Below are 17,362 nucleotides of genomic sequence, written 5' to 3'. Positions count from 1 at the left end.
GAGCCATGAATTCACTACCCTGTGCCAACAGGCTGTGTTTGTCTCACATATGACTTACATAGAGCCTCCTATGGTAAAGGTTTCTACCATAGGATTAATAGAACTTTAAACCTTTACAAACAAGTCAGTGCCCAGGTTCTAACTCTGCACTCCATGAATCCATATGGAAACTTTCTGATGAAACCCAGTGTTTACAGTTCAAACAGACTCTTTAAACTTAGAAAGGAACAAGTGACAAAACTGATAGCAGTGTGGAGAAGCATGTGCTTACAATAAAGTCTGTATGAAGCATCTAGCATTACATTTTGTATTACAGAAACAATTATTTTAAGGTCCTTATTGAAGGAAAATAATCCATTTCCCTCAAAGCTTATCATTTGCATACAAAGTCAAATCTGAAGTAGTCCATTTGAAGTGGGAAAGAATATGAGATTAAGTCTCTGAATAAATTATTTTATTTATTGTCCTTTACATACAAAATATCAACCAAAACAAACAACCTTTGTGAGTAAAATAGTAAACTCATTTTTAACTTCTGCAAGCACTTTGATAAAATGTTTAAAAAGAAACCTAAAAGATCAGCAAAAGGTAGGGGTTTTTGATTTCCACTGAAATTTCAAAAGCATCTTTGAGATGTCATTATCTAGAAGATGTTTTTAATCAACATATATTGGATTATTCAATAGTTCAGACTGATATCACTCTTCAGAAAAATGTACATGAATTAAAGGTAGAAGCCAAACAATTGAATGTACAATACTTGTAATTTTCAACAGATGGCACTTCATAGCAAGGAATCTATAGTGTCTAATTAAAAGAGGACAAAAGCAACTGGGTGGCTGAGTGCACTGACATGCCAAGGTCCGCATATGAAAAAAACTTATATACTTAAATTTGAAAGCACGGTTCTATAAAAAAATACAAAGAAGGAATCTAAAGCCTAACAAAAACTCTGAAGTAATAGGCTAAGATATTAATCACACCGTTGTTCTCACAAAGGCAGAATATTCGCAACTTCTTTGCTTCTTGGGCAGAATTTGTAGGCAGAGTTAAATTTAAAACCAGCGAAGAGAACATGACCATTAGCTTATGCTAATGCATACAAGCTCAGAAGAGGACAGAGAATCCTTTAGAAATATAACTTAGAGAGTGCAGTCTTGTGCAAAACTTCACAGGCATTTTGATATCTAAAGATACACAGGAGATTTTTAGAACCATTTATGAGCTAAACAAGCAAGACCTAGCAGCATTGCTGCCTCTTGAGTTAAAACCCAAGTTACACTTTTAATTTATCTGTCAGTATTATCTGAGTGGAAAGTGTTTACTAACAAGAGTCACAAAAGGCAACCTGAGGATGACAACATTTAAAAAAATCCACAGGGAGATAAGTTATCTTTGGTTACCTAATTGGTAGTGACAGGAAAAAGTCACTCTTGGAAATACATAGAGAAAGGACAAAAGCCAATGGACAGAAGTTGCAGCATGAGAAATGGCAATTACATACGTTTTTTTTAACAGAATTAGTCAAGTATTGAAACAGGCTACCTAAAAGCATCTGAAGCTGCAGCTTTGGAGTTACTCAAAGCCATGAGCAAACTCACCTAGCTTTAACAATAGTCCTGTTTGGAGCAGGATGTTAGACTAGAAGAAAACCAGTCCCTTCCAGGAACTTGTAGGATTCTAAATTGTTCAGTAGAAAATGCTACACAAAGGATGAAATCCAATGCCACGTCCTCAAGGCATAACTTCTCACAAAAGCAGACACATGGTCACCTTTTATCCGATTATGAGGACATTTCAACGGGATGGAGGATGTCCTCTTCCAAGTAAAGGATTGAGGACCAGGTCTTGGTCTGAATCCTCATTCTGAACTAAATCAAAGAAATTTGATTTTAAAGTCACCTAATTTTGAAGTACAGAATCTGGCTAGTGGGCAAGCTTGCCATTTTCTAAATTAATTTATTCAGGATCAAGTCAATAGTCACAATTAAGTAGAACTTAATTCTACTAGACAAAAAAGGACCATCTAATTTGTAAATCCTGTGAGAGTTTATGAATTAGATGTTACCATCTAACAGCATTCAGCACTGTTAAAAATATTCATGCACATACAATTAGAGTATTTCCAAGACTAGGTGGCATGCAAACAAAGTTTTCATACATCTGAGCTGAATCCTTAAAGTGATGTGACAAGGTCTTGGAACAAACAAGCTTTTGTAGGCATAAAACTATATCAAAGCATTATTCCTGCAACAGATAGATGTTTTTGTCAATCTATCCTCTGTACTTAAATATCAGTAGAAATATGACTAGAAATTCCACACTGAATTTGAAGTGGAGAGCTCCATGAGGTCTGCTAATAAAGAAATGCAGATTAAGTCCTCCCTTCAGCGCTGTGCAAGGGAAAACTTCAGGTATAGGAAAGTGTTGTAACTCCAAAGCATCTTGCAATGCAAGTACTGGGCCACAAAATGCCATGACAGCTATACTCCTTTCTGTTCTTGAAGGAAGCATTCTTCTGATTGCAATTTAGGCACATAAAAACCTCATTCCACAGCCAGAAAACAAACAAGCAGCAGTGAAAATACAGCAGAAAAGCAGCAGCTACAGGAAACTGAAAGATTCCAAGACAGATATTGGCCTTCTCAGGCTTAGCGCTCTCACAAAAATACATCTGTCATTTTAGCACATTTTTTCTCCTTTGGTGGTAGAAGCAGACTCATCTCTTGCAAAGACAAAAAATACCATACCCAGATGAATCGTAATATAAGCCGTTGCATTCTTCATACCTATAGAAAAAAAGTGGCCCAGAGACTTTACAGCTGATTTTAAAATTGATCAATGCTTTTGGTGTCAAGGAAAGCCTTGCTAATCTGCTATTTACAAACTGCTCAGAATTATGAAGTTGTTTCCATACAGCTTCATCCAACCTTGATGCCCCAATCCATTTAATTAGTGAGAGACTTCCATATATCTGACTCAGGCTGCTTCCAATCTTCTCCCATTAGTTCTTTCAGGTTCAAATCTCTAAAAAATTCCAGGCGATGGCTGCAAAGACAGAAGAAATACATTTGTAAGTCTTGTAGAATGTGTCTTCATAAAAGACAGTACCCTCAATAGGTTTAATCAATCTTTTATTTTCAGGTTTTCTTAGATGAGAATGTAACCAGTATTTCATGTGTTCATTGTCTAAAACCTGAGTTTACAAAAATATCACTACCATGTTTCTGGAAATCTTGTACTTGGAAACATAGGGCAAAATCCTCAACAACGAGCAAGCATCATGCAGCATAAAGTGATTTGAATGAAGCGCTCACCTTTTAAACTTTCACAACTTAAGTGCCTGGAACTGCACTTAAAAGCAAGAGCATAGTGATATCCTGTTTTACAAGTTATCTGTCCTCCAACAGCATAAACATTTACAACTCTTGGCAAGTGGAAAAAAAATGTATCACAGGGATATCTTTTCCTTACAGAATAAATCACAGAATCACAGAATCTTAAGGGCTGGAAGGGACCTCAAAAGATCATCTAGTCCAACCCCCCTGCCAGAGTAGGACCATCTAGAGTAGATCACACAGGAACTCATCCAGGTGGGTTTTCCATGTCCCCAGAGAAGGAAACTCCACAACTCATCTGGGCAGCCGATTCCAGTGCTCCCTCACCTAACAGTGAACAAATTCTTCCTTGTATTGCTCCTTTTCCTATCACTGGACATCATTGAGAACAGCCTGACTCCATTCTCCTGACACCTACCCTTTACATATTTGTAAACATTAATGAGGTCACTCCTCAGTCTCCTCTTCTCCAAGCTAAAGAGCCCGAGCTCTCTCAACCTTTTATCAGAAGCGAGATGCTCCACTTCATCATCTTTGTGGCCCTGTACTGAGCTCTCTCCAGCAACTCCCTGTCCTTCTTGAACTGAGGGGCCCAGAACTGGACACAATATTCAGATATGGACTCTCTTCTTCCACTTGAGTTTGCCCAACAGTTCCCTATTTAACCATGAAGGTCTCCTGGCTTGCCTTCTTGACTTCCTATAAAGGGAAGACTGGTTAGGATAATGAAGAGAGTAAATATGTTTTTTCTGTAAGACTAGTGGCCTTGTTTCCTTTTCAACATTATGAAGCAGTTCTTGCTAAAAATTTCTTCTTTAGACTACCATATCAAAACAATAGAAGGAAGCCAATTGCTAATTAATCATTACATTAAACAACAGCCAAACAGTAGACCAAACATCTGAAACTGTACTAATCATTTTAAAAAGTAAATGGGATTCTCAAGTGATTTGTATAAGTAAAAGACAAACTTAAAAAAATGAAAGCAGCAAGGAGAAACTTCTTGATGTAACTGCATATGCTACCAATGTCTGAAAAAGGCAAGGGAATGCCTGAAAAATATTACAGGCATTCTCTAGTTTACTACGTAAGAGTATTTGTTTCTTACAGGACATTGCTAATGTGTTTTATTAGCAATAGCTTAGATTTTTACTTTTTTAATAAGCCATTGTAGAAGCTAAGCTTTTCTTACCGATAAAGAAGGATAACATTTAAAATTTACCTTACCTGGCTGTATGTTGATTAACAACTTTTCATAAGGACTACAATATACCCTCTAGAGCTAGCTCATTTATACAAGATGCCCAGAAGTAGTTTTTATCCAATCATCTCAAACTTATAGTCAAAGAAAATTAACAGCCCCAAAGCATAATTTAAAAATAAAGGTATTTTAGTTTTTCTATTTATACTGTGTATCCTTTTATTATACTTTTCAGTTTAGCCTGCCTTTTCAATTTTTCCCATAATATGTAGCCATCTGTAGAGTTGAGGCTGTTTAAAACAGTTGGGGAGAAGCAAAAACGATTTACTGGAAACATATCAGGTGAAAGTAACACTAAATGGCAGTTCAGGACGTGTTGGAGGAAAGGAAAAAGTAGAACAACCTGTGCATCATTTAGCTGAGCAAGGTGATAAACTAGATGCCAATGGTGTCGAATGCATCATTTTCTCTGCACCAGGGGGATAACATAGAAATCAAGCACTAATTGCAGCAGTTTGCCACAGTGCTTTAAACAAAGCATTGTGTCAACGGATCTGGGGTTAAGCAGTGTAATTAAAATACTAGTGGCACTCAATCTGAAAACTAGATTATCTTCTTTTAAGTATTCCAAAAATAGTGTAACTATATTACAGAAGAGATCATTTTATTCTTACAAATCTGGTTTCTGTCCTTCCTGTAGCTCATGCCGAGGCACAGGATGAAGTGCTTCATATTTTCTTTCTTCTCCTGAGCCATGAATTGCAAATGCATTGAATTTGTTAGTGTCTGGTGGAAAATAATTCCAAGGAAGATATGCTTTACCCTCCCATTTGGTTTTCATTCTGGTCACCACAAACTCTAAAGGAAGTTCTTCCTGTTAACAGAGGGAAAAAAAAAAAAAAGAGAGGTAATGCAGGTACCTATAAACTATCAGGCTTTCTGTTTGTTGTGAATGTACTTGATCACTTACTTTCCATACTCTTCTTCTAGCAGAAAGCAGCAACAACAAATGCTGTCCATGTCTGATAAAAAAATTGAACCATAATTTTCTTAAAATTATGTCAAGTTATTAGAATACTATTCTGCTACAAGTATGTACATTACCCATATTGGAACAATTTCTGTACCCAGTCTTCCTAATACATCTATCTTACAAGTATTAGAAACGCAATTTAACATCTGTGACCTTTCCAGAGTGCTCTACTTACGGACAAAGTTCAACTTCTAAATACTGTTCAGTTCTGTCACTCAGGAAAAATGCTTCTACAACTATAAAAAAAAAAAAAAAGAAAAAGAAAAAGAGGACATCATTATTTTATATTAACTACTTTGTTATATCCCAACACTTTCAAAACCTTCATATCCCACTTAAATAAAACCGTTTTCATTATTTTTGGCCTTTGTCATTGCAGAACTTGACTAGCTCTGTCCATGCTACTGGTAGCTTCTTAACTATTCAAAATATTGTACTATTTTATTTTTAATGCCTATTGCCATAAAGAGCGTTATAAGGCACTGTACTAATTTTAATTACTTTACCACTATACTAATTTTATTTACTATACCTATTTGAGCTTTGGAAACATTCATCTTTATGCAGCAGAATTCGTGTTAGCCTTCCATGGAGTAAGAAAAGCACCAGCACACAGCTATTTCACCTAGTAGCCTTGCTGTGAACAAAGCTGACTAAGACAGAGTGATCCTAGTCAATCATAGTCACAGTTGGCACTCCAGGGAGAGCACTTAAATGCAGAAGTCTTTGTGTTTGCTGGTGGCCTGTGGATTCAGCACACCAGAGGCCAGAGAGGAACATACATTCACAGCAGAATGCACAAACCCCATAACTGCTGCTAAATTTCAAAAACAGTAAGAAAGCATTTAGCTCTTAAATTTTTTTTCCCTGTAGATGGCTGATTCTTTGGACAGCGGATTACTGTACCTCAAAGCCACGTGTGACTGCTGAATCAGCCTTCAGGAACACAAAGGGGAACTATGATGGTGTTTTCTCACAGCAATGACATCCTTAGAATGCTTTAATTAGATTTATGATTAGATACAATTGATAATTCATTTTATTTTTACCTAAGTCTATTTAGCATAATAATATTAAAGAAGTGTTAATACTGTTTCAGTAGTACTAGAATAGTTCAATATATTGGAATAGGTCAATAATCAGGAAGCAGAGAACTGCTGGAAAAGTTTAATTTTTGCATTATTCAAAGTAACAGGTAAAAGTGACAGTACTGACAGGAACAAAGAAAACAGCATTACTATAAAAATACTCCCTATTCCATTTGGGTACAATTTTGAACAATATTTTAGGAACTGCCATTTCTTTGTTTCAAATCTTCCTATTCCTCAAATACACTTTGGAAAAGTGATTGGCATATTTTAGCTATTGATTGCCATATTTTAGCTATTGCTCTCTTCTTCTTAAAGCAAAAGTAGAAAGTATCTTTCAGATTTCACTTCTATTTACCTATTGCAAACACATTTTTAGATATATATACCACAAAATTCTTTTGATACTCAAATATGTCAAGTTTTGTTTTCCACAAATTATAGCAGTAACCCAGAAAATAAGTTTGAATGTCTATACTATTGACAGGATCAGGAAGAGTCAAACTCATCAATCTTGAAGTCAGTCCAGCTCACTGGACTCCATTTCCTTTTGTGCACTGAGTGATGTAACATTTGCTTTCTTTCCAAGTTATTTGTATTGTTGTACTACTGTAGAATAACCACTGACCTTACAATCAGCAGTGATAGTTATGAAAATCAATTCACTAACTAGAAAAAGAACACCACTCTTGATAAAATCTAGTGCAGTTTTCAGCTGAATATAGATGAAGCTTAAGGTTAGCTAAAGAACCATTTAAGTGTAAGGGAGTTCCCAGACTGCATTGACCATGACCAAAGAAACTGAATTGAATTAGATGTTGTACACCCGCAGCACGTAAGATCGGTTTGAAAAAATAACTATCATAGACTTTTAAATTAAGACCAGACATACTAACTATGCTGGAACATCAGCACCTACATAAAGCAGGTATAGTCACAGCAGAACAGTTACACTTACCCTCATAGTCCCACAGTTTACTAAAAGGTTTCCCTGGTTTTCCAAGTGGTGCTGGAGGGTCATTAAAGAAGGGAGCATTAACTTCCAGTAGCAGTCCTGCATTATCCGGCTTCAGTCCAATTGTTACTGGCTGATGGCTCACAGGTAAACCATCCCATGTGTGCTTAATTGTAAATTCCATCTTCATATACTACAGAAATTAAAAAGGAAGGTTCTGTCAAAGATCTCAGATTCCATTTCAGCACCAACTGCAGTGTTTGCCTGGTCAGGAAAAAAAAAAAGCACACACTTTTGTATGAGTCAATCATCAAATTATGTTTTCAGATATCAGGAAAACTGAAATAGTTTAGCTTTACAAAGCATAATAAACAGTTACATGAATGCTTTTTACAGGTTTTTATACCTGTATGGTTAAGCACCTTAATTTAAGAAGCCTACTAAAAAAAAAAATAAAAAAGGAAAGTAAAATACTGGACTATCACTTTTGACAAAGTTCTATTCAAATACATTGAAAACTAATTAAAATCTGTGTCATGGCACAAAATGCTAGGCAAGCATCAGATGTGCTTTATGAAAATGACCTGGGATAACCCTAGAAACTGTAAAAGACTCTATTATCGTTAATGTTCACTCTAGGTACAAATATGACTTGGGCCAGACAGCTTGAATAAAGATGGTAGGGACAACTTAATGCAGCTGGCAAGCTACTTCCAATTATCAGAAACAGATGATGCAAGTTAATCAGTTGGGAACTGGGTGATCACATGGGTGGAAGTAGCATATAAGGAAGAAGCTAGTAAATGAAGGGTGGCTTCGAGTCAACTCTGTTGGTTGTACTATGTTGCCCATGTACATGTGCATTACCTAGATTCTCTACATCTTTGAATTAATATTGCTGGCACCATTACAACAGTTCACTTCAACTCAAGTGGCAAATTTATAAAGCAAGATGACAAGTTGAAAGAAAACAGACAGCGTACAAAGCAAGGGGAGAGAAGACACCCATCTATGTCCTAACAGCATTCTTAAGCCAGCAGAAAGTCTCCTAGTCCACCCTTAGTAGTACCTCAAACAAGCAAAACTAAATCATCCATAGATGATTATATTAATATTAAATGAGAGAATTAGTAAGAAAAGGTATCCAAAGCAAGTGTAGTGACAAGTCTTCTCCAATAATTAGAGCAAACACTATCAAATAAGAGCAACATATTAAATAACAACTACCTTTCATAGAATCATAGAATGTTAGGAGTTAGAAGGGACCTTTAGAGATAACCTAGTCCAAACCCCCTGCAGAAGCAGGTCAACCTAGATCAGGTCGCATAAGAACATGTCCACATGGGTCTTCAACACCTCCAAGGAAGGAGACTCCACAACCTCGCTGGGTTGTTCCATTGCTCCCTCACCCTCACAGTGAAATAGTTTTTTCTTATGTTTAAATGGAACTTCTTGTGTTCCAGCTTCATCCTGTTATCCTTTGTCCTGTTTCTAGATACCATAGAAAAAAGGGATGCCCCAGCCTCCTGACACTCACCATTTAGATATTTGTAAATATTAAGAAGATTCCCCCCCCCCCCCCAGTCTCCTCTTTTCTAGATTAAACAGCCCTGGTTCCCACAGCCTTTCCTTGTATGAAAGATGTTCCAGTTCCCTGATCCTTTTCATGGCCCTGTGCTGGACTCTCTCCAGAAGGTCTCTGTCCCTCTTGAGCTGAGGAGCCCAGAACTGGACACAGGACTCCAGATGAGGCCTCACCAGGGTAGAGCAAAGGGGCAGCAGAACCTCCCTTGATCTGCTGGCCACACTCTTCTTGATGCATCCCAGGATGCCTATGGCCCTGGCCACCAGGGAACATTGCTGGCACATGTTCAGTTTATTATCAATCAGGACTCCTAGGTCTCTCTCTCCAGAAGAGGTCTCCAGCAGGTCAATTCCCAGCCTCTACTGGTGTATGGGGTCGTTCCTTCCCAGATGCAGGACTCTGCACTTGTCCTTGTTGAACCTCATGAGGTTCCTCTCTGCCCAACTCTCAAGCTGGTCGAGATCCCACTGAATGGCAGCACAGCCTTCTGGGGAATCAGCCAGTCCTCCCAGTTTGGTGTCATCAGCCAACTTGCTGAGGGTACACTCTGTCCCCTCATCCAGGTCGTTGATGAAGATGTTGAACAAGACTGGCCTCAGAACCAATCCCTGTGTAACTGCACTGGCCACAGGTGTCCAACTCTATTCTGTGCCATTGATCACCACCCTCTGGGCTCTGTCATTCAGCCAGCTCTCACAACACAAATAGCTGCTGAAACATATTCAGTGGGTTATTTTGCCTCAAACTGATTTAGAAAATACTAATTCACAGAAAACGCAGACTTTGTTTTAATTTTCTATGCTGCAAGCACTGAGCAGCTTGAGCATGAAGTGTCCACAGACAGTAAGACCCTTCCTAGTGGGCTTTCTAAAATGAATTCACTGAATTCCTGTAAATGGAATGCATATGCCTTATGCACAATTACTGTGAAAGAAACAAGACAGAATTCTACAAGCAGGTTCACTTACTCAGAAGAGTAAAGTTTAAGAGTAGGTGGGTGCATCTAAGGAAGTTAATAAAGTCTTATGAACCCATTTTATATTACACTTTTAACATAGTGCAGTTAGAAGTCAATGTTTCTTTCTATTATTCTAGTTTCAGTTTGTGATAATATATTTAACTATTTGTATTTACTAGTCAAGGCAAATATCTGAAACATCCACTTGAAAATACTGCCAGATTTCAATAGTGTTTTAAAATAATATAGCCTGCTCATAAAGCAGCCTGGATCTTAAAATCCAGGGAGAATTATGTGACTAGTTATTACAATTCCTGACTTAAGTACACAATGCGAAGCTTATCCTTGTGAACAAGATTTGAAAGGTTGTCTCAGAAAGAGTCACAACATACCAAGATTATACAGAAAAAAAAAAAAGCAGTGAAATAATAGAACCTGCTAAACTACTTCAGATACCATTGTAATTGTAGTGTCTAAAATGACAATGAGACACAAGATGCATCACACCTTCCCATTGCTAACTATGGAGAGACAGATGACTTTTTTGGTAAAAGCCCTAACTCCTGTACTAACTGAAGATTTAGTCCATTGTTGTAAACCAACATTACTCCTGACTATAAGAACATGCAATATTTAAAATAACCATAAAGTAATAAGAAAAAGTGCAAAACATTCACAAGCTTAGAGGTGTACCTAGTGCTAAGGTTGCTCAATTTATGGGACAGCAGATCTAAGGTTTATCAAATTAATGGCCCTTGGTACAAGTTTTAAGTCTATTACATTGCACAGAGTTACATAAGCTAGTTACTAGCATGCTTTTCAATAAGAATAAAAACAGTGACACATAGCAATAGTGTAAAACTAAATTTAAACAGCAAGAGACCTTTCTTTACCTTTTCAAAGAATCATAGAATGGTAGGGGTTTGGAAGGGACCTTTAGAGATCATCTAGTCCAACCCCCCTGCCAAAGCAGGTCCATCTAGATCAGGTCACACTGGAACACATCCTGGAGACTTCCAAAGAAGGAGACTCCACACCCTCCCTGGACAGCCTGTGCCTGGGCTCCCTCACCCTCACAGTAAAATATTTTTTTCTTATATTTAAATGGAACTTCTTGTGTTCCAGATTCATCCCATTACCCCTTGTCCTGTCACTAGATACTACAGAAAAAAGGGATGCCCCAACCTTCTGACATCCACCATTTATATACTTATAAATATTAATGAGATTTCCCCCCAGCCCCCCCCCCCCCAATCTCCTCTTCTCTAAAGAAGCCCCAGTTCTTTTTGGCCACTAGGGCACATTGCTGGCTCATGTTTAGTTCATCATCGACAAGGACTCCCAGGTCTCTCTCCACAGAGCTGCTCTCCAGCAGGTCAACCTCCAGTCTGTTCTGGTGCATGGGGTTATTTCTCAACAGATGCAGGACTCTGCACTTGTTGAACCTCATGAGGTTCTTCCTTGCCCAACTCTCAGACCTATCAAGATTTCAATGAACGGCAGCACGGTCTTTAACACTACATCTCAGCTAATAGACTGACCAGACTAATAGACTGTTACTAGACTGAAAAAGCTGCAAAGGCTAAATGGTTTCAGAGCAAGTATTTTCTTAGCCATTTAAAAGCACTCACACTGCATGTCCTCAAGCAAGACTGAACTCCCAGCACCTGGCTAATGTGAACGCACCAGCCACATGCACATCAAATCTCACCACCAAGGAGCTATGCTGCTTGCTGCCGTAATTACCTCATGTCTCTCCTTATCATAGAAGCATAGAATGGCTTGCGTTCGAAGAAACCTTAAAGATCGTCTTGTTTCAACTACCCTGCTGTAGGTAGGTACACTTTCCCCCAGACCAGGTTGCTCAAAGCCTCATCCAATCTGGCGTGGAGCACTTACAGGGATGGGCACCTACAACCTCCCTGGGCAACCCGTTCCAGTTCATTTCACCCCAAACCCTACAGATGCTGGCTACACACACAAAAGAAAATTGCAGGAAGTAACTACAGTAGTGTTTTCCTTAACTGCTACAAAAGAACAGGAAAAAAGTTGGAAACCGAGTAAAGGATAAGAGTTTTTACTGTAATTAAGACTTCATTACCAGACCCAGGCACAAGCTCCCTGTGGGCTCGAAACTTCCGTGTTTCAGTTAGCCGTCAGCTACTCCAGCGAGTAACAACAGCAACAGCGGCATCTCCTGAGGAGAAGTTTAACGCCTAAGCACCTATCTTGAACCGGTAAGTTGCTTAGAGAAGCTTAACAAAGTATTTCTTGTCCTTCCCGACACCCGCTGCAACGCCTAACGGAGCCTCCGCTCTCCAGCTAGCCTGCCAGGGTTAGTAACCCAGGGCTGCCCAGCCGCCGTCGCTTCCTGCCGCCCCATTGCTTTCCTGTGGATGAAGCGCTCCGTTGCCACGTGACGGAGGCGCCGTTGTGGGCTGAGCCGGCCGCTGACGGAGGAGCGGCGGCGTCCGTGCGCGGGGGGCGGGGGGCGGGGCCGTGGGCCGTTAGCCGTCACCCGTCACGGGGGTGCGGCGCGTAACTATGGCTGGCTGCCGCGGGTACCCTTAGCGCCGGCGGCCGCCCCCGGACATTTCTTTCTCGGGCAGTGGTGGCAGGGTTGCTGCGCCGGACAGAGGGTAAGGGGCAGGTTGAGGAGGTGAGACTGTAGCTACAGACCTTACCCCATGCCGCTGCGGCTTTACTAACTGAGAGAAGTGCACGGCGGTTAGTGTGGGGAGCGCGTCTCCGGCGCCGGGAGCTTGCTGGCTTCGTCTCTCTCCCAAGTGGCTTTCACCTTCCCCGCCAGCCAGTGAGGGGAAGGGCCGCCAGGCACTGGGAGTGGTGAGCGGCTGAAATCACCGTTTTTTCGCCAGGTTTTTGCAGGCTCTTCCTGGTGAACGAAACTCTTAGCAGCGCTGAAGCTTTCCACTGGAAATACGGCGACTGAGGTCGGCAGTGGAAGAGAGCCAGGTGAGGTCTCTGCGGGCCGGCTTCTTGGCTGCCCGTTCGTGGGGTGACCCAAGTGCTGCCCTGGGGCTGGTTGAAGGATGGAGTGGAGGAGCCGAGGCCCAGGTGCTGCCTCTAGGAAGCTGGGGTCAGTTTCAACAGAGGGCAGAAATTCTTTTGCCTATGGCTATTGTGAAGATTTCTGTTCTGTAGGTTTTCTAGTGTTTACTGTAATGAATAACAGCATCAAAACCGTCTTTTTAGTTAGCTGAAGACTAATAATTAAAAGCTACCGGTGAGGGTAGGAGCCAAAAACATGTATTATTTTAGTTAATGCCTCCTTTCTCCAAGGAACTGCTGCGTTTCGTATGCTTGGCTTACACATGGAAGGCAAAAAAACTATCATGTTGCTTACTCACAAAATTTGCGTTACAGACTAAAATCAATGTTTTTCATTGTGTGTATATGTTACAATTTTGATAATGCTAAGATAAGTTTAATATGACTGACTCAGTACACTTTAATTATTTATTAGCAAAATCCTGAAAAAAAAAGATTCTGCCCAGGTCTTATCCTGATAAATAGGGAGTAGGTTGATGTGCTCTCCCAAGAACTATTCCTGTCACTTAGTATTGCAGGAAAACTTGCTAGTGTGGCAGGAAGTAGGACAGGATCACAGTGCATAAAGTACTATGGCTGTGTATCACTCAAAACTTCATTTGGCATTAAGTATGGTATGACATCTTTGTGTATCTGAAACAAAAGAGCAGCTCTTGAATCCAAGGATGTTAGCAGCAGATAAGCTTCTGTCTGACCCAACAGAGCCATCCTGGCTCAAAAGCCTGTGTGTTTACCAAGTTTTACACCAGGATTTACTATGCTGTGGTGTGAACAAATTGTGTATTTTCAAACATTAGTATTTGAGAGGTTTGTATGTATTAATTTGTCTTGGTGAATTATCTTAATTTCTATACCTTTAGGCTCTAAGTAGCACTTTACAGTGAATTTAGTCTGAGTTCTAGGAAGTACCTTTTCTGTCAAGGATTTTAATTCACTTTTTTAAAAAATCAAATATTTTAAAAGGTGCCAAACAACAAACTTGAAGTTGGTTTGTATGTCAACTGAGACCTGAGTTATTTGAGGCCTACTGTGACATATGGATTGACGTTTCTCTTGTTTCATGAATGCAAAGGCATTCTAAAATGTTGAATGTGTGTAACGCACATAAAAGGAAATTCTCTAAGCACTATTATATTTAATGTTGTAGAATATATATTTGCTGTGTTAAATAAGTAGATGTAAAGAAGCTTCTCGGAATGAAATACTAATCTCTGTCACTGATCAGTTAGTTACATGGATGCATTTTTTAAGTGTTAGAAACCAATCTTACAAATAATAATTCCTCCATTCAAGTCCATGTTCTTGTGATAAGCTACTAAACACGTAGAAGTTACATCAGAATGTATTCAAGGATTCACTCTTGAAGGTGAGCACATCTGTAAGGGGTATGTTGAGATTTGTCCACTTGTGTACCCGTGGACTCTCATGTTTTTAGACTACTTTGCCTGGTGAGGACAGCTACTTTCCTCATCCTATTCCGTGGCATCCTTTTGCTATTATTTGGGAGGTTGGACTAGATGATCTCTAAAGGTCCCTTCCAACCCCTACCATTCTGTGATTACCTCCTTTCTGTCCCGTCTGTCTTTTTCCTATGTCTTCCTCTGGAGGATTAGAGCCAGAACAAGACCCCTGAAATGTGTACCAAGAAAAATAAGCAAGAGGTAGTTGTAAATTGAACTGTATGCATTACCTTCCTGACTTCCTTTTTACCCATTCCAGTTACAAAGGTGTCACTTAGATTCTTAGAATATTTCAGTGAGAATATTTCAGTGGAATTCCTAAGAGTATTTTATTTGGAAGTTCATCAACTGCTTGAGCAATTCAGGGCTGACTAAAAATTCAAGTATGTTAAGGACATTATCTAAATGCCTCTGATAGGCTTGGGGCACTGACCACATCTTTAAGAAGCCTCTTCCAGTGTTTGACTACCCTGTTGATATGCAAATGCTTCCCAGTGTGCTCTAAACCTCCTTTTTTGCAGCTTTGAACCATTCCTGTGTGTCCTACCACAGGATACCAAGGAGAAGAGATCAGTATCTCCCTCTTCATGTCCTCGGGAAGTTGCAGGGAGCAATGAGGTCACCCCTCAGCCTTCTTCTCTCCAAACTAGACTAGCCCAGAGTCCTCATAGGCTTCTCATAGGACGTTCCTTCCAGCATTTTCACCAGCTTTGTTGCCTTCTTCTGGACACGTTCAAGAACCTTCACATCCTTCTTAAACTCTAAGGCCCAGAAGTGCACATAGCACTGAAATGAGATTGTACCAACATGTAGTACAGCAGAATAATCTCCTCTTTTGACCAACTGCATATACTATGTTTTTGTTGGATGAAAGAACACTCACAGAATCACAGAATCTTAAGGGTTAGAAGGGACCTCAAAAGATCCATCTAGTCCAACCCCACTGCCAGAGCAGGACAACCTAGAGTAGGTCACATAGGAACTCATCCAGGTGGGTTTTGAATGTCCCCAGAGGAGTCTCAACAACGCATCTAGGCAGCCCGTTCCAGTGCTCCATCACCCTCACAGTGAAGAAATTCTTTCTTGCATTTCTTTGAAACCTCTTATGTTCCAGCTTGTACCCATTGCCCCTTGTCCTATCATTGGACATTATTGAGAAGAGCCTGACTCCATCCTCCTGACACCCGCCCTTTACATATTTGTCTTTGTAGGCTTTTTCAAGTCCTATTTGTATTAAGATAATTTCTCTAAAAAGGGGAATTTTATGAAGCATGTTGTGTGCCTTCAAAGCATTATACCATTAAACATATTTCTGGGTGCCAGTCAGGTTTATCTAGATAATGGCCCATGGTGCAGCTATCACTCTCCAATGCTTTGTTTTTCAGGTCAGAGGCTAAATATGGCACTTGGACAGTATGAAACAGACAAGATTTTTACTGCTGAACAGGTATGTGAACTCAGGGTTGGAAATAGTAAGAATTTTTGTGATGAGGTTTTGCAACAAACCTCTTTGCCTGCATAGAGCACAGCCCAATTCAACATGCTGAATGACCCTTGCTTTGGGTCTATCACATAGCTCTAGAGTTGTTTGTTCTTTTTCCAAGCAGCAGCAGCAGAATAAAACTGTAATAACAGTGAATTCTGGTATTTTTGTGTACTTCTGCATATGACAAACTTTTAGGAGAAGGTATTCCTAAAAGAATACTTGATTTCTACTTCAGTAGGTTTTTTTCACTTTTATAAACTTCTCTAGAAAAGAGATAAGTCTCATGGTAGCCAGCTGAAGAAGTTACCTTGGCATAAGTCTGTCTGAAGGTCTACGCAGATGCTGGGGCATCAGAAATTTCTGGATGCTGAGATGCATGAAAATGAGCAAGCGTAAGCTTGCTCTTTTAAGAGGTGAATGATTCCCCCTCAGATGCCATTAGGCTTTTACATTAGAGCATCTTCAGAAAAAAAAAAGATCATTTCTGGAATTGAGCCAGCACCCAAGGATTTTTTAATATAAAACTGGAGGTGATCATGGGTGATTTTGTATATGATTATAATATGAACAGAACAACAGCTTTGGATCACATGTAAAAATTTAGAACTACCTGCAGTCATGCACAAGTACTAATATATGCTGTAAACCATTACAGGAAAGTGTCCCTAGTGGTGATGGCAAATCAGGATCCAGGGCAATGGACCGAAGGTAACTGATTCCAAGTGGTAAGAGGGAATACTACAAAGTATTCAAAAGAAATTGTTATGTGTTTTTCAAAGGGTAAATATCCAGCTGAATCTGATCTTACATACACATGTTGACAGCTCCGAGAATTTGCAGATAGTCTGTAGAAGTGTTCCTGTAGGAGTTTTTGGATACTATGCAGTTTATTCAGTGAATTAAATACATGACTTTTATTCCACAATCTGTAAAAGAAAGGATGAGAGATAAATGAGTCAATTCACTAGTAAAAATTTTAAGATGATAAACAAAAGTGCAGGTGACATTGTAGTGCTCTAGGTAATGCAGGTAACTACTGTCTGTTGAGGTCAGGTGGGTGTTTTTAAAAATATTTCTTCGACGATCTTCAGCTAAGAGTTGCCTGTTAGTAAATTGTTAAAATAATTGTTATTTCCTGTTATAAAAATAAAATATCCTCTCTTGTTAGATTTCAAGGCACTGTCACTCC

General features: G+C 39.5%; 2 protein-coding genes across 9 annotated transcripts in view; one reads left to right on the top strand and one right to left on the bottom strand.

Annotated features, from left to right (window-relative positions):
* Nucleotides 1–471: 471 nt before the first annotated feature.
* On the bottom strand, nt 472–12,561 carry C3H4orf33 (chromosome 3 C4orf33 homolog). 2 transcript variants are annotated; one of them, XM_061992957.1, is made up of 6 exons: nt 12,260–12,561; nt 7,619–7,879; nt 5,748–5,808; nt 5,510–5,561; nt 5,214–5,413; nt 472–3,048 (listed from the first exon to the last, which is right to left on the bottom strand). In XM_061992957.1, exons 2-6 carry the CDS (start codon nt 7,803–7,805, stop codon nt 2,949–2,951), a joined length of 600 nt encoding a protein of 199 aa, XP_061848941.1. In that variant the 5' UTR covers nt 7,806–7,879; nt 12,260–12,561; the 3' UTR covers nt 472–2,948. The 2 variants fall into 2 exon arrangements, with proteins under 2 accessions (XP_061848941.1, XP_061848943.1); XM_061992959.1 differs by having other exon boundaries at nt 7,619–7,808.
* A 117-nt stretch (nt 12,562–12,678) lies between these two features.
* SCLT1 (sodium channel and clathrin linker 1) overlaps nt 12,679–17,362 on the top strand; it is a 42,094-nt gene continuing 37,410 nt past the window's right edge. For 5 of the 7 annotated variants that reach the window (XR_009818543.1, XR_009818544.1, XR_009818545.1 and 2 more), the window contains exons 1-3: nt 12,679–13,131; nt 16,073–16,134; nt 16,829–16,881. Coding sequence is in view for 4 of the 7 variants with exons in the window: in XM_061994257.1 (XP_061850241.1) it covers nt 16,087–16,134; nt 16,829–16,881 (101 nt within the window). In the remaining 3 variants the exon portion in view is untranslated. The remainder of the gene's footprint in view (nt 13,132–16,072; nt 16,135–16,828; nt 16,882–17,362) is intronic. The other 2 variants (XM_061994258.1, XM_061994259.1) reach the window with 2 other exon arrangements.

This window comes from Colius striatus, chromosome 3 (assembly GCF_028858725.1).
Source record: "Colius striatus isolate bColStr4 chromosome 3, bColStr4.1.hap1, whole genome shotgun sequence".
In the NCBI taxonomy this organism is placed as follows: domain Eukaryota; kingdom Metazoa; phylum Chordata; class Aves; order Coliiformes; family Coliidae; genus Colius; species Colius striatus.
This window is presented reverse-complemented; position numbering and strand designations above follow the sequence as displayed.